The 23,064-nt window shown below is 31.3% G+C and overlaps 1 protein-coding gene across 27 annotated transcripts in view; it reads right to left on the bottom strand.

The window, feature by feature from the left end:
- Nucleotides 1-23,064, bottom strand: part of LOC129805674 (tensin-2) — a 253,929-nt gene that overhangs the window by 147,822 nt on the left and 83,043 nt on the right. For 25 of the 27 annotated variants that reach the window (XM_055853723.1, XM_055853735.1, XM_055853738.1 and 22 more), the window contains exon 2: nt 11,240-11,992. In XM_055853723.1, coding sequence (XP_055709698.1) covers nt 11,240-11,992 — 753 coding nt within the window. Of the gene's footprint in view, nt 1-3,954; nt 4,298-11,239; nt 11,993-23,064 lie in introns of those variants that run through there. The other 2 variants (XM_055853748.1, XM_055853750.1) reach the window with 2 other exon arrangements.

Raw genomic sequence — 23,064 nt, 5'->3', positions numbered from 1 at the left:
CACAAAAAAAAAACATTTCTCTCAAGGTGTCTCACAATCGCACCTTTTTATTTTCTTTACTTTTTCCAACTCAACCACACACTCTTCATCATGTTAACCGACAGATAATTATTCTCACCTCAAATTAAATTCAAATTAATTCATATTTTGAGGTGTTACATGAGTTATAGCCTCGTAATTGTTATTAGATCAATGCCAATTGTTATCAGAGTTGTTTAAGACAATACTTTGTGTTACGTGTATTGCTGTGCAGAGATCTTCGAACAGAGATTTCATAAACTGGATTTTAATGTGTAATGTGTACATTAAGCATCTAATTTTAACCCTTCTCTGCCAATCGACAATACAAAATCTGGCGAGAAAATTGCTGAAGAAAAGTTCTCAGTTTAGTACTTGAATTTATAAAACTTTATTAAATTAGTTGTTTATTAACAAAGTGGCAAACAAAAGGAATTATACTAATTCAGGTGAGCGTATTCCTTAAATTACTAATTTATTAGGTTTTTTGACGTTTAAAATATTCAAATCTTTTAATCTATTTCAAGTAATTTCCGATTTTAAATTTAAAATAATTATATATTTATTCTCAGACAGCCTTGTAAATTTTTATTTAAGTTAACAAAGCTATTTAAATAATAAATAAACATAATATGTCAAAATTCATGTATAGAGCGTACGACTCATTTGACAATTGTTAACCCGGTCGACGATCGCAATTACCAATCCTAATTCTTTATTCTTATGACACGTTCAACCCGGCGGGCGCTTTAGGCTGTTATATTTTGCTCTTGTTCATGGTAATTAACATTAGTACTTCAATAAGTGAGCATCAATCGCCGTGGACCGTGCACTCCGAGAAAGTTGAAAACTAGGTGACAACTTCAGTTCCTCATTTTTCTTTCAGATCTCATAATATTACAGTTCTGTCTCTCTATATGCACACTCTCTATATGCACAGCTTTTGTGTCGGTTGCATTCAAAATCAATTTGTTTACATTTTGACAAAGTAATAAAGAAAATTATTTTCTTGGTAAATAATTTTTCTCGTTTTTAATTATCTTAATTTTATTTTTTCTGTCTCATATTATAGTTAAAATAACACGGGAAATTCTAGAACAATAAAAAAATAATAATTTATTAAAAGAAGGAGAAAAACCGTTGGGAATTTCAAAAAAAGTTGTGCATATTCAGAGAGAGAACTGTCAAAAAAAGTACCCAAACTGTGCATATAGCGAGACAGCACTGTATTACAGTAGACTCTCGCTAATTCGGCTCTTTTAAGATCGGGCTACTTTATAATTCGGGCAGCAGTTAAATTCGAAAAAAGTTTGTTGTCATTTTTCAAGTTCGATTATGATTATCAAATGAAGCAAATATGCTCAAATTTGTCATTAGTTGTCTTAGCTTTGATATGATTTTGCATTATTAAGAGATTTTCATGAAATTTATAATAGCAATGAGCATATAAACTCAATATGAGTATGCAGATGAACAAAAAATCGTCGCATTTCAAACAATTTGTTGCCCGAATTTCTCTCAAATTTGGTTGACATTTCGGTCCCAAATGCCCGAATTTGAGAGAGTCTACTGTATTATCTAGGTGAGCCCCGTTAGGACTGACATATGAAATAAATTATCTATCGAAAACTTGGATTATTTATAGAATTTAACGATTGACCTTTTACTTTAAGATGGACTTGAGAACATCGTTATACAAAGTCGGTAAATTGTCGTAGACATCGTAGATTGAAATTGTTTTTACGGTAGACTTTCAGGTTTTCATGCATTTGGGACTGAAATGTCACACGCAATATGGGATTGATAAGCGTAAATTATTTGAAATACTACGTTTTGAATTGTTACGTAAATAGGAAGCTTGAGGAATGAATTCTGATCTGACCAATGTCAGTGAATATTTTTACGTTCCAAATTTAATATAAGCAGATCATATTTGCTTTTAAAAGAAATTTATAAAGCGTGAACAACCCAGCAAGCACAGTTAGCTGAAAATGGTAGCGTTTTCGGCATATTTTTGCTGAGTCGATCAACAAAAATTTGCTGACCGGTTAGCAGTTCTCTAACAAAAAATGCTAACCAAATATTTGGAAATGGCACTAACCCGCAAGTATCGTTTTAAGGTTAAGAGAATTCAGCTAAAAATATATACAGTACTCTCGCTAATTCGGCTCTTTTAAGATCGGGCTACTTTTTAATTCGGTCTGCAGTTACATTTGAAAAAAGTTTGTTGTCATTTTTCTAGTTTGGTTATTCTTGTTAAATGAAGCAAATATGTTCAAATTTTCCATTATTATTCTTAATTGTGATGTTATTTTGCATTATTAAGTTTTTTATGGAATTTAAGTTGAATATCGCTATGTAAACTTGACATAAGTATGTAGATGAACAAAAAGTCGTTGCATTTCAAACACATTACCGCCCTAATTTATCTGTAAATCGGGTGACATTTCGGTCCCAAATACCCGAATTTGAGAGAGTCTACTGTATGTTTTCAGCTGAATTGAAATCAGATAGTATTTGGTGTTCGATGGGAATGTCACCAAACTTTTTAAAATTCAACTGAAACTCTGAATATTTTATGTAACTCGGACGAAGAGTAAACGGATAAGCTAGTTTTTCAACTCTTAACCTCTGTATTTAATAGCATTTGGATATGACAGTTCTTCAGATATGTCAAATCGATATGTCAGATCGGTAATAGAATCAAACGATGAATCTAGACCCGAGTGAATCCGACAGTCAAAACATAAAATAGAAGAAGAAGAAGAAGTAGGAACCAAACAACAAATCGAGTGACATTCTGATAGAATGTCGATCGAGCACCGCTACAAGACAATGCATTTAAAAGAAAATTGTTGCTATTGCATTTATTATGCTCAGCGCACAATAACTTTTGTTTGTAAATACGTTTTCAAAATTTCCTATGAGAGTGAGCGAGAAGACTCGATCTAGATCTCACTCACTCTTACTGAAATGTCAAAAACATGTTTACAAAACCAAAGTTATTGTGCGTTGGGTATTATGCCCAACGCACAATAAATTTTGTTTGTAAACATGTTTTCAAAATTTCATATGAAAGAGAGCAAGATGACTAGATCTCGGTTTCATTCGCTCTCATTGAAATGTCAAAAACATGTTTACATACATGTACAAAAGTTATTGTGCGTTGGGCATTATTTTTTATAAGAAAAGAAATCTAGTATTTTTAAATTTAAATCTACAATATTGAAAATAACGGTTTGTTTTATTGAGTGGCACGAAGGAGAGTTTCTGCGCATCGAATTCAAAAGAGGAGGGTTAAATTGATAAGATAAGGAAGTTGGACAAATCCAGTGCGGATTTTCTGTTCTTTCAAACAGTCTGGCAATTTATTTTTGCAGATTGAATCAATAACATTCTCACGCGATTCTATTGGCTTTTCTCAAGAGGTATAGATATTTATTTACTATTTTTTTCATTCTAACAAATATCATACATAGACAAAGAGTAAAGGTATATCTGAGCTAGTTCTTTGGGTATATATCTTGAGATATTAAATGTGCAATATAAACTAAGAGATTTCCATATTTTCCGTGGGTGGTCAAAAAAAAAGTCAGGCGTGAGACAGAGAGGAGGGATTGTATAAATGGTGAGAGAGAGAGAGGCGAGATGAAAAACATAAAATAATGTTTAGTGTAAAAACCATATTTAGAAGCTGCTATTCCAAGTATTTTATCCATAGCACAACATACAGTATTATGGACTTAAGTTGTTATTTTAAACGTTTTCCCAGAAAATTTATGTCTTAAATCACGTGTTTTTTGGTTCAAGAACCTCCCTTTGGTACACACTTTTCCTCTTATTTTATGCCTTGGGAATCTCATCGACTAATATCTTGTATAGATTTCAGACCGATGATGAATTGTGCAAACTGACGCTCTTAAATAGTTGGCTTGCCTCTCTTTTGCGTTTTATGGCGCTTTTCACGATACAACACGATGAGGTGTAATTTTCTCTAAACACATTTTTCGCAGTATTTTATATTTCTTTTTTTTTACTTTTACATAACTTCACAACAACACACTCTCTCATATGGTAATCACTGAAACAGTTTTCCTTATCACTGAAAAAATTTCGCAGAACACTCGCGGATAAGCTTAGGGGAAAAAAAGAGTTTTATATAAGTCGATTTTTAGGTGTTAGGTGCAAAAAAAAATTAAAAAAAAGAAAAACAACAAAACTCGCGATGATAACACCCGTGTTCAAACTGACGACCGTTTTTCAATGCTAAAAGCGACCGACTGAATATGAGAATCATGATAAACATACGAAACCCAAGCACCGACCAAGTCTTAGATGTATAGGTCACATTGCTAGCATGGCTATTTGCCCGGTGAGTTAGTGTTGGGGCTCAAAGAACAAGATTCCGGTGTATATAAATATGCGGGAGCTTGGGAGGAGGTTTTCTTGTATTTGTCGGCTTTGGGCTTTTTTTTTCGTCATCATCTTTGGCGACTCTCTTAGGCATGAATGGGGGGCTTTTGCCTCCGATGATCATCATTTTACGCTTCACTTTGTTCCCATCTCTCTTACTCCACTTCTTCACCTTGCACTGCAGACCGTACACTACAATGCACAACCACACGACCTGACCGTTGTGGCTGCCTTAAAGTTCAAATACCAAATTGAGCTTTTGGATTCAGACCATGCACTTCGACGTGTTTTGCCGCCCGCGAGTCCCAACTGCAGCTTTACGCGATATAGCGTTATATTGAACGGTTCTGTCACTCTTGGTGCTCCCCATATGCACCAAATGATATTCCAGTTTTGTCCAATATTTCATTCACCACGCAAAATGAATGAAAATTGCACATTTGTTATTAATATTCATAGATGCTCTTTTTTTTCACAACAAACATTCTCTCGTTTGGGCAAAACTTGTTAATTATTTATCGATGTGAGAAGAGATGCTTATACGAGTGACATCATCCCACACATACTTTACATTTGTGATTCAATTGTTGGCATAATTTGTCCATCTCAACACCGGCAATATGACTTCTCGTGGGATTGATGGACAAATCTGGGGCTTTAGGCGAAATACAAATGGCCAGGAAAGCTATGAGAAAAAGTTGGCACATTCTCACAATAATTATTGATATTTGAATTACGAAACCTATAACAGGGCGTGATTAAGTCAGTAATAGCCTATACGTTAACACAATAGAGAAATTTATGTCCATATTTGGCATTGTTGAAGAAATTTTGACAGTTTTTTTCTACAAAAACGTAACCAATTTGCATATTCCGAATATTACCAAAAACTTCTCAAAGTGTGTAGAGGCCATAAGGGAACCTGGGACAAAATATGCACTCTCAAAATTTCAAAATTCGATATCTTCTTAGATAAAACAGGACGAAGCTTGAAATTTTTACCATGGATAACCTTCACAAAGCTCTTTAAACGTCCAAACTTTTAGGGATTCAAGCGAGTAATATCCTAAATAAATATACTGCTCTCTTATGGCATCCACACACTAAAGCAATTTATGTCCATATTTAAGATTTTTTCCTACGCTTGTGTAGGAGATCTGTTATTGACATAAATTTCTACAGTGTGTAGAGGCAATTAGACTTTAAACACACAAAAATCGTCACACACAGAAAAATTTTGACTCTAAATTTAAGAATATATAAGATCCTGGGAACTTAAATTGGACGTGAATCCCCGAGGCGTTTAAGTTTAGAAGCTCTGAGCGAAAGAAATGAGCTAGAATCCCTAGCTCTTTCAAATTAAGAGATCGGGAACTTAAGTTCAGCATTAGCTGGAAAATGAAAAATGTCTACAGATTTGCAAATTGCAACTAAAACTAAATGATCAAGAATTTAGAATTAGGGCATTGGCATTCATTCGATGGGATTTGAAATTAAATTCCTGGGTGTTTCTGTTTAAGAATTTTTCATTTTTCTGTGTGCAGTTAAATCAGCATTTGTCGTAACTTCCTTTTGACAACTTTTCAATAGACGAAATTTTCAGTTCAGCATTATTTTTCTTAAAAATGAACCCCGAATGCGATACTTTTGAGTCAAAATAATAAAGTAGCACTAATAAACTGTAAGTTAACTCGAGAAAATCTTTATAAAATTATTAAAAAGCTGAGATATGAGAAATATGTTATAAGAAACACAATAATATTTTATCGTAACTTCCATCGTTTATAATGCCGTAACTTCCAATGTATGAAGATCTTGGAAGTTACGACAATTTTCTAAAATGCATTATATAAATTTAAATTATTCCAGTGATAATAAGCGCCTTTATTTGACTACCTTAGTCAATTATACTCTTATCCCTGTCCCTAAAGGCTTTAATATCATATATTTTATTGAATAATTTTTGTGCTCTGCGTCGCTTGTTTTGTTTTGAATTAATGACAGATGGTCTTGGATTTTTTCTCACATTTTTTCTCACAAAGATTGAATTAAAATGATTTAATGTTGCATTTTATTTGCAGTGTCTTTGGATATTTGGAAGAATTCATGAACGTTTTAATGAGAAATATTACATTTTTGCTACAAATTACAAGCCACAGAAACGAACAAAAGAAGTTACGGCAAATGCTGATTAGAGAAGATTTTGTATGGAAATTTGTTGTAACTTCCCCAAAAATGGAAGTTACGACAAATTCTGATAAAATTAATTAAGGGTACTTACGATAATTTTTGTTAAAAATATTTTTTATTGGGCTTATTAAAAGTTTCTTTTTCTCAAGTGCGTTTAATAAACAAAATTACGCTGATTCTAAATATGTACAATATCTCAAAATTGCAAAAATGAAGTTACGACAAATGCTGATTTAACAGACGAAATATAATCGTGCATGTATTTCATCATAAAATTTTAATATTAATTTTTATAAGTCCAAAACTTAAGATATCATAATACTTTTTTATCAATTGCTCAATTTTCGAAACAAAACTTTCGCAGAACACTCGCGGATAAGCTCAAGTCTAAAAATACAACTCCTCTTGCACTGCTAAACTATTTGTGCACATTAAAAGATCGTTATAACACTTTATAACTAGTCTTTTTTAGTATACTTTTTTTATAAGAATATTTTAAAAACATGAATCTTCATAATACTTACAAAATATTTTATTTTTTTATTTTCTGAATACTTTTGCAGAAGATGTTCAGAAAAATTATTATTACAAAGAAATTGGCAATTTCTTTAAACCATTAAGCATGTTCCGATTTTATGAATTTTTCAGGTTTTTTTGGTTTAACTATAAAATACATTACTTATGATAATTTAATTTTTGCTTTTTAGATTTTGTTAATATTTTTGAGAACCTTCACAAAATCAATTAGAAAATGAGAATTAGCTTGATAAGTAGATTTTTAAAAAGAAAATGGCCTTCAATACTTGTAGAGTGGTATATTTACTTATAAGAAAATGCGATCAGAAACGCACTGTTCAAAATAATAACTAAAAACAATAAATTTGATTAGCAAAAAATCAAATTTAATCAGTAATCTATTTTTGAGTATTCTGAAAAGCGCTTAGGCAAATGAAAAACAAATTTTCATTTTATCATGTCAATTTGTCGTAAATCGTCTTTTACTGATCACTGTTAAATATTTTTCTAAACGAATTTGAATTTTTATGGCGGTGGTTACAGTTCAAGTTAGTGAAATTCAAACGATTGAATTTTGTCCTCTTACTATTTAAAAACTGAAATCAAATAATTATTCTTAGTATTATAATTTCGTTAAATGAAAAGTAAAATTTCAATTTCAAATTCAATTTTTATTTGACAGAAAGATGACAACTATAATCTAATTCCATTTTGAAAGAGTGACAGGTAAAATTTCAATCAATAAAATTTCACTAAATCAAAATAGCGTGCTAACGCCATTTAGTAACCAATTTTAATGTTTTTGCTGACAAAATTGTCTATTTTTAATTTTTTTATGGGTCCGGCACACCTTATGGATAAGTATAAGTTTATTAAATCAAAATTTATTTCCCATGCTTTCTTAAGTGTCTTAGCATCTGCCTATCTCATTTTTTCGCCCTATTTATATAATAAATTATGTTTGTTTCAATTCAAATTTGAATGCTAAAGAGTAGGATAGAGACATTTAAGAAAAAAGGGTTTGAATTTTGAATTCAAGAAATTTTCCTAATCTGAAAGGTGTGCTAGGCGCCATGGGAAATTAATGATCAATTTTAATTTTTATAGATCAAATTTAAATTTTCAATGGTGCTAGCACACCCTTTGAATTTTGTGAATTTCAATCGATTGATATTTTACCTCTTACTCTTTCAAATTGTAATTAAATATAGTTGTCCCTTTCTGACAAATGAAAATTGATGGCGCTGGCATACCTTTTAAATTGAGTGAAATTCAATCGATTAAAATTTGATTTCTTATGGCGCTGGCACACCTTTTCAATTGGATGAATTTCAATTGATTGAAATTATACCTCTTACTCTTTCAAAGCGAAATAAGATATATGTGTCTCTTTCTGTCAAATGAAAATTGAAATTGAAATTTCAATTTCAATTTCAATTTTAAATTTCATTTGACAGAAAGAGACACCCATATCTGATTTCAGTTTAAGAGAGTAAGAGATAAAATTTCAATCGGTTGAAATTCACTTAATTGAAAAGGTGTGTGAGCGCCATTACTCTTTCAAATTAAGATAAGATACATTTGTCTCTTTCTGTCAAATGAAAATTGTGATTTCAATTTCATTTTCAATTTCAATTTTCATTTGATAGAAAGGGAAAACTACATCTGATTTCAATTTGAAAGAGTAAGAGGTAAAATTTCAATCGATTGAATTTCACTCAATTGAAAAGGTGTGCCAGCGCCATGAAACTTGAATTTCGTTCTCAATTTCAATTTCGATTTTTATTTGACAGGAAGAGACAACTATGCCTAATTTCAATTCGAAAAGCTAAGAGGTAAAATTTCAATCAACTTGATCTCACTAAATTGAAAAGGTATGCCAGCGCCTTACTAACAGACTAAATTTAATAAATCCATTTTATCAACACTTCAGATCGTCTGACACTACGTGAAAAAGAGTATTAGTGCCACATTTTGCCCCAGGTTCCCTTATGTTGTTAGAAGGATAACAGATTTGAGAAAAAGTTGCATTTTTGCTTACGTGGGATTTTATACCCATGAAAATTGAATCCGAGTGCAAAAATTTGTACCTATAGAAATCAATCCTGCGATTTAATAAAGAAAATTTCTTTGAATCATCATGTCACATTAGTCAAAAGAATCAAAACATTAATTTTACTAAACGAAGATGTCAAACCTTAAAAATATCTAACATCTATTAAGACGGCGGTGGAAGTTGTAAATAATTAAAGTTGTAAATAAACTGAAGATGTATTTTGTGAAACAAAATAAAAAAATCTCGTCAAGTGATCAAGTTACAAATAATGTTTGTGAAAAAGTACAAATATTTACGAATAATTTTACAAAATATTTTTTTCGGTGCTTATAATACATGAATAAGTTACTCTTATTCATGTTAATTTTACCTATAAAAAGGTGTAAAATTAACATTAAAAAATGTTGATATATTTTTACACCTAAAAAGTGTTAAAGTTACGAGGAAAAAAGTTAATCGCACCCTTTTTCTTAGATAATAACTTTTTTTCCTTAGAACTTTAACACTTTTTAGGTGTAAAAATATATCAACATTTTTTAATGTTAATTTTGCACCATTTTAAGGGTAAAATAAACATGAAAAAGGGTAATTTTAACCCCTAATACACCTAAAAAGCATAATATTTACACCGATTTTAGATCAATACTGCAGGGTAAAATTAACATTTCCGGAATGTTATTTTAACTAAGTGTATGATGCCGATCTAACCATTTTAATATCAAATCGGCGCCGATTACAAAAATTCAGTTTTTGCAAATTTAACACCCGGTAACAATCAATCAAGAATTGAATTCGCGACAACTTGAATAGTGGATTCCTCGTGATCTTTGACTGTTAACAAATTAGTCTGCAAGCCTATTTGTCAATGAATTTAGTGAATTTGCTCAAATTGTGCTTTTTTCCTCCCTCAATTTTTGGGTAAGTAAACCCAATAAAATGTTTACGATATACTGTAAAAATAATTTGCACATTTTCACAACAATTTAACTATCTCATAACCCCTATCTCCAGGTGATAATGAAGAAAAAAAACGTGATATGTTATCATGCAATAAGCAAGAGAAAAATATGCCATTTTTTTTATCAACAATCTCATGTTTATACAATTCGTCACATCTCCGACAAAAGTATTAATAAATGAGATGAAGCAAAAAAAAAATAGCGAAAACGTGGTTAACCGCTGAAGAAGTCGAGAGAGTAAAAGATCTTTCTGCGGTGATCTTGTGAATTTTATGATTGAAAAATTTAATTTCTATGGTTTCTTTCCATTGGTGCGTATTTTATTTTTGTTTTATGAAAAACCCATCATGCGGGATAGTGCAAAAAAACCACAGGGAAAGAATTTGTCTTGGGATGCTGTAGCCCAGAGATAGAGAGAGAGAGAGAGATAGAGAGAATATTGAACTATTCGAAGGAGCTATCTCGCCAAAATGATGAAGATCAATTGAATTCACAAGCAAAATGATGATGATAAAGTACAACAAATCAATTTAATGTCACTCTTTTCAATATTTCTCAACCAACACTTGTGTGTGCCTTTCTTGGGGAGATGGAACAAAGTGGAAATTATTGATGTAAACACACCGCCAATGTATCTCCACTTGGATAGTTTTAATTGATTGACTCTCTGTATCCCCTATCGATATATATACATTGCTTATGTCCCATTTTGAGACAATAATATTCCTATGGCCTGTTTCCATTGTATGTTAAATTTTAATTTTGTCTATGTGTTGGCCGCGTTTATTTATTCAACCTTCAAAAATATATATCGTTTAATGGTTTTTTCGCACTCATCACTTGCAAAGTGTCCAAAGGGGATTGTGAGAAGTGAATTGTGTAGAATGGGAGACACAACAATTGGGACTAATTAAAAGAAGATGGAATTATTTATCAGCTTTTGGCGGAATTTTCAAGTATACCCAAGACACACTAGTTCAGGCACACTTGTGCACACTTTAGACGAGTTTCCCCAGTGCTAGTGGAGGCACAATCGGTAATCTATTCGAGACACACAGATGTTTGTACTTAAAAGCATTGCACTTACCTTGTCGGAGCAATATTCGTGGCAGATTAAATTGCAGCTCACGCAGCGGATGGAGGTTTTTGCCTTGAGGACACTATGGCAGACTTGACAGAGTGTTCCCTGGAGGATTTCAACCCGCACGAACTGATGGATAACCACCTTATCTGGTTGATACAGCAATTGGGCTGATTTGTCGAATTTCTCCTCCTTTGGCGCCACAGGATGGGGAATTTTCTGACCAAGGGTGCCCACATTTCGTGCTTGTAGTGTTATAAATCGTTCATCGTGGAAATTAGTTCTCCTCTCAGACTTTGACGGTTGTTGCTCTTCATCGACGAAGGGGAAACTTTCGGTACTTCTGGGAAACTGTTGCACTCCACGTGGCTGCAAATCCTCGAGCTGAATGAGTGGCAATTCGTCATAATTCCCATTCTCATGGTCGTTCAGAGGCACCGTAGATTTCTTCACCGTCTCATCCTCAAAGGAGAATTTCACTGTGGCCAGATGTCGTGTTAGGGCACCATCATCAGCATCCCTGGGCTGAATCCTCGTCGTCCGTCCCGCAGTGGCTCTGCCCAGGAGTCGTACATTTTGCCCTTTTCGTTGGTTATTGTTATTGGCGGTGGTTCTGTTGCTGTTGATGTCTCTGTGGCTTGTGATACCATCAGTTGGTGGGATAAGCTTCCGTTCCAGATGCTCTGTCGTGATAACTTTTAATTGCTGATGCTGGGCTTTTGTGTTTGGCAATAGTTTCAACTTTTGCTGCTCGTCCGTCTGCAAAAAAAAGAGAAGAAACACCAACATAAATTACAAAGTGATCTGATGGTGTTAAATGAACATTTATATAGATAATGCTGATTCATCTGTTAAATCTGTGATTCTTATTTTGTTGCTTCTTTCAAAATCACTAAACAAGCTATAACAGATATCTATTTATGATATTCGATGACCCCCTATCAGTCGAATTTTAAATCTTAATAATTTAATTCACTGAGAAAAAAGAGGCTGCGATTAACTTTTTTTCGTCATAACTTTAACACTTTTTGGGTGTAAAAATATATCAACATTTTTTAATGTTAATTTTACACCTTTTTAAGGGTAAAATTAACATAAAAAAGGGTAACTTTAACCCCCAATACATCTAAAAAGGGTAATATTTACACCGTTTCCGGATCAATACTGCAGGGTAAAATTAACATTTCCGGAATGTTATTTTGACTTTTCCGGATTTTTCTCAATGTAGGAATATTTTAAGTCATGTTCAGAATATTCTGAAGAATTTCAGTACATTAACAATATTCTTCTTGGGAATGTAATGCAGCAAGATTTTTAAATTGTAGCCTAAAATATTGTAAAATTCAGGTAATTTTTGTTATTTCACATATTTTTTATCTACACAGAAAAATACGTTTCATAAAATTGTTCGTTAATGTTTGTAAATTCCTATTCTAGACTTAAGAAAAATTGTATAACTCACGAAAAAGTTCGTAAAATTTGTACTTTTTTATTTTCACAAATACTGTTCGTAACATGAGTACTTGATAAACACTTTTTTGTTCTTTTACAAACATTTCGTCATACATTTTTGTTTGTCTGGCAAAAATTTACGAACAAATGACAAAATATTATGAACCATTTTTTGTCTGTTTATGAACATTTATGAACAAATGTTTGTGAACGAACAAAATATGTTCGTCATCATGAACAACTTTTGTGGAAAAATTATTAACTTTTACGATTTTTTTAGGAGTTATACGATTTACGAGTAATTTCGTAAGTTCCCAGCAAAAAATCACAATTTACGAACAATTTTACAAAATATTTTTTCCGTGGAACAATTATTAAGAATTCCATTTTTTTAATATTTGATTTTCAAATAAGGGCCTATTTTTTGCAATTATAAGATATTACATCAAAATATAAGGTTATACTGATCATAACCTCAATTGTAAAATTGTAAAGATTTTAAAATTTAAGTTATTTCGTAATTTGAGTTAATCTTTTTTTTAATTTTTTGAAGCATTGTTTATAATTTACCAACCGAAAATTTCAGAAATTTATCTTTGATTTTCAAATATTGACTGAATTCTTTCAATCGTAAGATATTACTGCACAATATAAGATTGATAAGGGTATCCAATCATAACCTCAATTATAAGCTATAGGGTAACGTGTGGTATTTCGGGACACTTTTTAGCACTTTCAAGTTTCAAATAGCTTAGCGACTTCTCAAACAATTTTTTTTCTTTGTTGATACAAATATTTATGTTCCTTATGTCCAACGCACAATAACTTTTGTTTAGTAAACATATTTTTGACATTTCAATGGGAGTGAGTGAGATCTAGATCTAGTCTTCTCACTCTATCTCATGGTAAATTTTGAAAACATGTTTATAAACAAAAGTTATTGTGCGCTGAGCATTATGCTATCCAAAATAAGATTCTTATCGAAAAATGTTGAAAAATGCATAATTTTTTATTCAAAATAGCAAAAAATGTAAGGAAGTGAGAGTGGTATATTTCGGGACAGTTGAGTATTTCGGGACAGACAAAAGTCGCTATTATGCAAATAAATTTCACTGAGCCTGATTATTTACCTTAAAGTAAAAGTTCTAAACTTCACTCTTTCATAAAAATTTTGTTTAAATTTCACTTGTTAAGTGGCTTAAATCGAAAAAAACTCAGCACTGTGTTGATATCTGCAAAATTGATCACACTGAAGATTTTGTAAAAGGTGAAATGTGACACTCACAATTCACGCGTATTTCACGCTTTAAATTAAATAAAATTTCAGAAGCTTTATGTTTATCTTATACATAAAGAACTTAATATTTCATATAGAACTTAATAATAATTTGAAAACAAATATTTATAGGATTTTTTATGTGTCCCAAAATACCCATATTATGTCCCAAAAAGCACCTTGTCCAGAAATACCACACGTTACCCTATTTAAAATTAAATATGAATCTTAAAACAAGCCAAACCTAAAGCTATTTTGTCCATTCGAAATATAAATAAAGCTAATTTTAATAATTCAGGTTTTTTCTTAAACTTCAAAAATCGACATTTTTAATAAATGAAGCTCTATCCCGCTTTTAAAAAAATATTTTGAGCTTCCATTCCGCTTCAGGAAATCTTCAAATACAGAGATTTTGAAAGTGGTTCAGGAATGTTTGTTAAATTCTGAAAAATAAAAAGAATTTCAATTTTTTTAAATTAGTAGACCGATAGAAACTATTTTTTTTTACAATTCTTAAAGCTTAGATTTTATTTTTTTTTTACATAACATATGAAATTTTAAAGTGTCTGGGAATATTTTGAAAAAAAACCACTATATTTAATTTAAATCTTTACAATTTGATTTTAGTTTTGACAATTTGAAATAGACATTGTGCATCTCAGCACAATTTTCGTAATAAAACTGTTCGAAATTTAGGATTAAAAAAAATAACCTTCGAAAAACTTTTTTAGTTATACGACTTAATTTAGTTTTTATTTTAAAATATAATGCATTAAATATCGTTTTAAAAGTAGACCAAAATGTCTTTAAATGAATTGTCTACGATTAGTATTTTACGGTTTTATAAGTGTTATAACTGCTAAATGCAGAATTATAACTGCTTACACTGAAGTTTAAAAAAAGCAATTTATTTCAAAGTTGAACGAATTCATTGTCAGTATCTTTTAAAACGAATAAATACTTAGAAATTCATTAAATATTCAATGAAAATTTCATAATTTTAATCAATTAATTTAAAGTGTCCAACTTTACCCTCAAGTGTTCAAAATTAGAAGCTGTCCCAAATTACAAGCACTTCCCCTAATGCAAGCTGTTTTTCAATAATTAATTTAGTACTAATTGAGTACGTTCTAATCATAAGACAAAATTCACAAAATTAATACTTGGGTATAGCTCAGTCCAGAATTTCCAGCTCTAACCCATTTACAATATCCGTGACGTTTTGCATATGACTAACAACTGAAAATCAATTAAATTCCAAAAAGATAAATCAATGGATAAATTGTATAATGTAATATTGTATGGATATAAATGGGAAATCTTCTATTGGATTCAATTACCAATGTGTGGTAGTAAAAGTCTCTGATATGCCAACAATCAATTAACACCCATTGCCCCTAATTTGATTTCCTCCTCTTGCACCGACCGTCCCAAAGAGATTCCAATAAAAAACCCACATATCATCTTATCGAGTACCATTGTTGTTTGGTACAATTCTTTGATTTTTCAGCCAATTCCCAATTTACCTCCCTCATGACAAAATACCAAACAAATTTCCTTCAATTCAGAGAGTGGAAGAAGGCAAAAAAAAGGGCGACAGCTGACTTTTTGCTCTAGTACACAACAATTTATCTACCTAGGAGCCATCCAGCTGTCCAAATCCAAAGTCTTTTCAATTGCAAACATTCTGCAAAGACGTAAAATCGCATGAGCTGAGGAAGAGTACAAAACCAGAACGTGCCATTCCTCTAAAAGACTCATAAAACATCTCCAGCTTTGGAATGTTCGAGCCATCTCTTCTGTGGTGTATCATATCCTTCTTGCACAAACACCATTCATTTTCACGTCACCAAAGCACCTTTTTTCCACATTCCCACCATTTATTGTTAGTTTAATCCAGAGAAATCCCTTCTAGCCACGACTTTTGGACCCTCAGCACAGAGAGGAAATGCATGAATTCTCAAATATTCACTTTTACTCAGATGAAATTCCCGCCAAATGAAAGCCAGACCAGAAGAAAGAGGAGAAATGGTTGAATATCGATAGATTTATAGTTTTTACTGCAACTTGACCACAGAAAGCATGATTTATAAATAAAATCCACTCAGAGAATCTGGAAGGAGTTTCTGGGATTAATTGAAGTAGAAACCATTCTTCATTTTCAATGCTTATCTGCGCTTCTGCCTCTTCAGTTGGATAAATTTCCTGAAATGTAGCTTTTAATTATACCCTTGAGTATTTAACACATTCTTTCGGTCTTATTATAGAGGTTTGTTTTATTTGATTGAGGTGAAATTTTCACCTTGAACTGTGTACAATTATAGCATTATATAATAAAATATATAAAGGTTTTTGCTATTTTATCTTAATTTTTTTTTATTTTGTTTATTAGGGTTTATTCTCTTGGTAACTTCGCTGAAACAATAAATTTTAATTGTTCAATGGGAATTCTTGGGATTTTCTTTCATGAAGTAGAGTTTAAATTTTTGTAGATTAAAGTTACAATGCAAACGCAAAAAAGGCTAATGATGCTATTCCAATGAAAAATGAACATGTGGTTTAGCACTTTACTGTTCTCAAGTACTTGTTGGATCCTGTCACGACTGTATGGTGTGTAGAGAACACGGTGAGGATTGGGAAAAACAGTCAAGACAGGAATCAACACAAAGAAATGTCGATAATGCAGAAGCACTGGAGAACAGTAAAGTGCTGAAAAAACTTGTACCGTTTTCATTGGAATAGCACCACAATTCAATGTGAAAAGTTTAAAGCAGTCTGGCCGAGGAACTGGCGGATCCCTTGGGGAACCCGGCGAAACTGAGGAACTTATACGCAATCTCGTAAGGTCGAACTCATACGGTAAGGTCGAACTTAAGGCGGAACTCGTAAGGTGTTTTGAGCGCATAACATAACCTAGTTTCTAGAAATATAAATTTTAGTATGTCTAGATGTTTCCAAATTCTCATAAAAACTATTCATTACTATTTTCTAACGAAAAATATTGAAATTGTTATAGCTGAATACTATCAAGCTATGGTACGGTGTGCCCTATTTCGGTTTGGCCAATAATTGCTTAGTTCGAAAAAATAGGTTATGTTAAGACTAACCTTAAAAAGGCAAGACGTTATTTTGTGTTTGCCAGACAAACAAAAATTTACGAACAAATACGAACAAATGACAAAATTTTACGATCATTTTGTTGTGTGTTTACGAACATTTACGAACAAATGTTTGTAAAAGTATACAAAAAATGTTCGTCAAATGATTTTTTGACGAACAATGTTGGTGAAAAAAGTACAAAATTTTACGAACTTGTTTGTGGGTTATACGAGTCACGTGCATTTCGTAAGTTTTCCATAGGATTTCATAGACTTTTACGAATAATTTTACAAAATATTTTTTTCTGTGTAGAATCTTTAAAATGCGATTCAAATGATTTTAGTTTACTTTATTTATTCACAAAAAATAATAAAATTGATACGGAAATTTATATAATTTTACATTAAGCACAACTTTTCAAACATCAAACATGAAAGCTTGTGTAAAACGTTTCATAATAATTACAGATTTATAAAGTTTTATTTATTAAATTGTGCGTGCTATTAAACATCTATGTTACATTCAAAATTAGATCACAATATAAAATTAAATTCCTTGCAACAATTTGTAAAAATTAAAGTAAGGAAAATGTATTGCTTTCATAATTTGAATTATTAACGTAAAAAATTTTTCGTTAAGTTTCCAATTTAAAAAAAAAATGTTGGGTAACCTCGTCGCGAATTAGAGAATCATTCCTAATATGAACCTCTTTAGTTTATTAATTTATTTCTTAATTTTGCATTTTTTTTTTATTTTTAAAATGTGTTCTTAATTCACATTATAGTTTTATTTCTTTTTAATGTTAAGCATAACCTCACATTAGTAAAACTAAAAGGTTGTCGATTAAATTTTTTGATTAAAGATCGATCATAAATTTCGGGGGATTAGGGTAAGTGTGCCAAATTTCGGCATAGTTGCATGCAAGCGCCAAAGTCTCAAGTTTGAAATGTAATATCTTTAATAGAAATTGATTTTTTATTCCTTCTACTTAAGGAGTGTTTCTTAGAACCTTGTAGACAGTTTATCGTCTATATTTACTCTAAAATCATTCTTAATACATTTTGAAATGAATAAAAATGTAGACATAGCTTTGGTGCCCTATTTCGGCCACCATCATTCTCATAGATCCTTGCCCTTCAGGAATTCTTCCAATGCCTTTTCCACGTCATCTCGTTTGTCGAAGCTATATTTTTGTTATTCTTTTGCATTTTATAATCTTTAGAGTAAGTAAAAACTAAAAATTAATAGAAATTCGAGGAACAAAAAAGGTGGCCGAAATTGCAAGCTGGCCGGAATTTGGCACACTTACCCTAGGTGTGATTAACCTTTATAAACTTTTTATGTTAAACAAATCACAATGTGGCATTTTAACTAAATAAGATCATTAGATCTGTAATGTTATTTCCAATAACTCTACAATTTTTATTTCACTACTAGTCGTCTCATCAAATTCTTTAAAAACACGACAACTCCAAGAGAAAATTTTTTAAATGATTGATATAATTAATTTTTAAAGTGGGCAGACGCTGATGCACTAGACACTCTTATTGATAAATTAATAAATGTAATACAAAATTCAGTAAATCTTTCAATCTAAAGCTTATCATTCTAAAAAATACTATTAAATACACATTAATTTTTTAAAGTTAATTAAACGAAAATTAATTTAAATTTCATCACTTACTGGAGTAGAAATAATATTCTTGAATTGCACTACATTTTTCTACACAATTGATCATAAACCGAACTAGAGACTCCATATTTCTTGGAATTTTTAAATATAGTACTTAATTCTTTAATTTTGCCAATCGTAAAAAATATTTTTTAGCTTTTCAAGAAATTTCAGGGGAAATCTTTAGATCTGTTGTTATAATAAATTCATCAAGGTCTGCAAAGAAAGAATTTTATAACTTCGCCTTGGAAGTTTTATTCCTTCCCTTTTTGTTCTAAATAAAATCCATAACCTTAGAAAGATATTTTGTAAATATTGGTTATGTAACTTTGAGGTTATCTCTCGGAAAGGCTGACTTATATAACCTTCAAATTATTTAAGGAATCTCCTCCACAAAATATCTTCCCATTAATCTCTTAATCGGAATAATGCGTATTATATCCGAGAAAATTTATCAACTTGTTGCTTCAACTCTTCGTAATAACTCCCATTTATTAAGTGGTATAAGACAAAAAGGCTTTCTTAATTCTTCTGGTGAGATATAGCAGAAGAGTCAAGAAGTCAAATTATTCAGATGAGCACCATCTTCATGATGTCCCAGCTTCTGTGGATGACCCTAAAATCATGGCAGTAGATTTATATGAAATGGACTTCTCACATCTACATCAACACTTGTGTCTTCTCAAAGGGTTTTCTAGAGAAAAGTATCCCAATAAATTATCAAGAAGGTCTCTTTTTTTCCCCATCCTTCGGCATTCTTGCACTTGTCAGCTGGAGAATTGAGGGATTCCATACAAAAATACCAGAGAGATTTAAAATATCTATTTGATGTGGTATTTTGTCTTGAAGAAGGAAGTGTCTTATGCGGTTTTAAGAATGCTATTTAGAATGAAAAAGTGGGTCTCAGTGGAACACCCACTTCACGATGGCATGGAGAGAAAGATGAAATAATTAATTCGTGACAAGATTAGCGAGTTCCAATTCTCTATTTTGTTAAAGGCAGAGCAAAAAAGTCTATATATAAGAAATATTAAGATGAAATATCGATACTAACAAGTTGCAGATGTTAATTTCATATAAGAGCCATGAAGTAGTTTTATGGAAAAGAACACGCCACAATCCATCTAATCGGTCTTCTTCTCTATCTTTGCCTCCTTGTGTGTAAGCCTGGGTTTATAAAGAATATATTCTGAAACTCACGCACAGGAGATTGAAAGCCTATGACTTAATATTATTTATATTATTAATTGCATTACAATCTGGCTAGAATAGTGGAATATGGCATTAATGTAACATGAAGTACCATTGACTATTACCATGAGCCTTCTCAATCTGCCGCAATAAATCAGTTTGACGAAGCGTGTGCACCGGCTCAGATGATGCTGGGGATACGAAAAATGAGATGAAGAAATTGATGGTGAGCCACAATCCATTAGACACCCATGAGGTGCTTGCAAGAAGTCAAACAAAAAAAAGATACATTCTAATTGATTGCTGCACAAATTCTTTTCTTCATCTTCAAACTCAACCACCAATCAGACAATTTGTGCAGAAGGAATCTCTTGTATTCATCCAAAAAAAAAATCTTAATAAATCGTCTGATAATTTAAAATTAACCTTCATTTGCCTATGAATAGTGAGAAAATTGGTTTTTCTGACCATCTTCAAATGCATCACCAAAGGTACTGAAATGCTTCGAGAATATGCATCTATAAATCATAATTTAGGCAAAGATAGAAATAGAAATAGAAATTTAATTCTTTCTTTCTTTGGTTTCGTTTTCACAAGAATTTCACGTTATCAGTTACATGTTAAAATGATATATGGCTGATCTATGGAACAACATATTGAATATTCTATTTTTGAGATAAAAATTTGAACTCTTTGGTGATATAATTTATAACTTAAAACATATTGAAAATGTAAAACACAACGCCAAAAACATTTGATTTATAAAAACCAAATTGAGTGGAAGTATGTATATATTAAGATACAAAAAAATGCATCGAATTGAAAATGTTTAATAAAAACAGAATTATTATTATTTCAAAGTTGAAAAAAGAGTGTACAGGTTTTCCCTAGAGAGTTGTTGATTTACCCGATATTTGAAGAAAGTGAACAATGCACAGTAGTGGCACAATGTTATTTACCTAAAAAAATGAGTTATTTTTCAGCATCCTTGCCTTGATAACAGTTTAATAAATTAGCCTATATAACAAGAGCAGAAACAACACTTTTACAATTAATTAGCAAATTCAATTTAAACAAATGAGGAAACAAAATAAACGTTGCAATTACCATAAGGGCAGAATCACATTGACAATCAAATGCTCACCGTCACTGTCAAAGTCTCAGCGTTTTTCCTTAATTTACGCATTTTCATTGCAAATCTTACGCAAAATCTCAATTACCGTATTACCTTACTTTATGGCCTCTAAACACTAGAAAAAATTATGTCCATATTGAAGCAAATTCCCTACGTTCGTGTAGCACAACCTCTTTAATATGGACATAAATTTCTCTAGTGTGTAGAGCCCATTATACTCTAAGGCACTAGGTGAAAATAATTTAAGAAAATTGAAGAAATAAAACGAAATGCGATAAACGTTGAGCAAAGAAAACTGTACAACTGTTAATCGTGCAGTAATCACCCGTACAGCTTTATTTTGCTCATTTTTTATCATATTTTCGTTTTATTACTTCAATTTTCTTATTATTTTCACCTAATGCCTCAAAGTATAAGATAAGGTAATACGGTAATACGGAGAATTTTCGTAAGAATTGCAATGAAAGTGCGTAAATAAAGGAAAAACGATGAGGCTTTGACGGTGACAGTGAGTATTTGACTGTCAATGTGATTCTGCCTTAAACTTTAAAATAAATATATGTGATACTTGAACCGGAATTTTCGGTAGTTTCTAAAAGGTAACATGTAATTTATTAAAACAATAAAAGCTATGTTTTCCATTAATGTCCAAATTTTGCGTAATGATCTCTACACCTTTAGAGAATTTCAACATTTTTCTGCAAGCGATTTGTATCAAATTGCTCTATTTTGATGAAAATTTATCATAATATATGTATAGTAGAAGGCTTTCAGGCTTCGCACACACTCTGGCTTTGAATACATCATATTTCCCATATTCCTTTAATGAATCTTATCTATTTTGCTCAAGATATATGTGGCTTAAGACTAGCTTATTAAAATATCTTGCCATAAGTCAGATTTATTAAAGGAATTTAAATATGAAGTGTACGAAGAAGCCAGAGTGTGTGCGAAGCCTGAAAGCCTCTCCTCTACCTCTAAAATTAATAATTCTGTGTGAAAGCTAAATTAATTTGAAAAATGTATCTACAGTAGACTCTCTCTCAATTGGGCATTTGGGGCAAAATGTCATCCGATTTATCGATAGATTTGGGCGTCAAAGCCTTTGCAAATTCCACAAAAAGCGCTCAATTATAAAGAATCACGATAAAATAGGAAGAACTACAGCAAATTTAAGCGAATTAACTTCATAATTAAACGTGAAAATTGTCAACAATATTTTTCGCCCGATTGAAAAAGAGCCGATTGAGTGAGAGTCTACTGTACCATAAAGTTGGACCCGTTGGACCATTAACCTGAAATTAAATAATATATTTCAAAATTATTCGTCGCTTTAAATGAATTATTTTTTGCAACATGCAACTAATGAAAGAAATTTCGCAAAAAAAGGAAAAACAACGAATAATTTTAAAAATATTATTTTTTTATAGAGTTTATCCAAACGTCATGGTTTACTTGCTTTACTTATTTTATTTGCAAAAAAATATGAATATAGCAAAAAGTATTTGCCAGTTGTATTGCAAATCCCTATGATTTCTGCATTATGCAAATTTTTTAAAAATACCCAAAGCATATATGCCTTCTTTAGATATAGTTAACTCGTCAATAGTCAATAATCAATAAATAATTAAAAGATTGATAAATAAAAATTTTTCTTTAACAGTTTGGGAATTAAAAATAAGGATTTCAAATACACAAAGCTAAACGTTTTCCATAAATTCCTTAACTGCAGAATAGTGAAAAGGAATTTACTGAACAATAAACAGTGGCATTGCTGAAAGACACTCTTTAATGTTAAAACTGTAATTTTCTCTTAAAAGCCACCCAACAATATTCCCTGGAGTGTAATTTAGAGTGTCTAAATTGATTTAATGAGTGATTTAGGGGGAGAAATTTGTTTGGAAAAGACTTTACTGGAAGATTTTCTCGATGTGAACCAAATAAGCAACATATCAAGAAGATTATGTGGTATTATGGGTGTGGGGAAGAAGATTCTTTATTTATTG

Source organism: Phlebotomus papatasi, chromosome 3 (assembly GCF_024763615.1).
Source record: "Phlebotomus papatasi isolate M1 chromosome 3, Ppap_2.1, whole genome shotgun sequence".
In the NCBI taxonomy this organism is placed as follows: domain Eukaryota; kingdom Metazoa; phylum Arthropoda; class Insecta; order Diptera; family Psychodidae; genus Phlebotomus; species Phlebotomus papatasi.
Note: the sequence above shows the minus strand (reverse complement) of the source record. Positions and strands in the feature narration are given on the sequence as shown.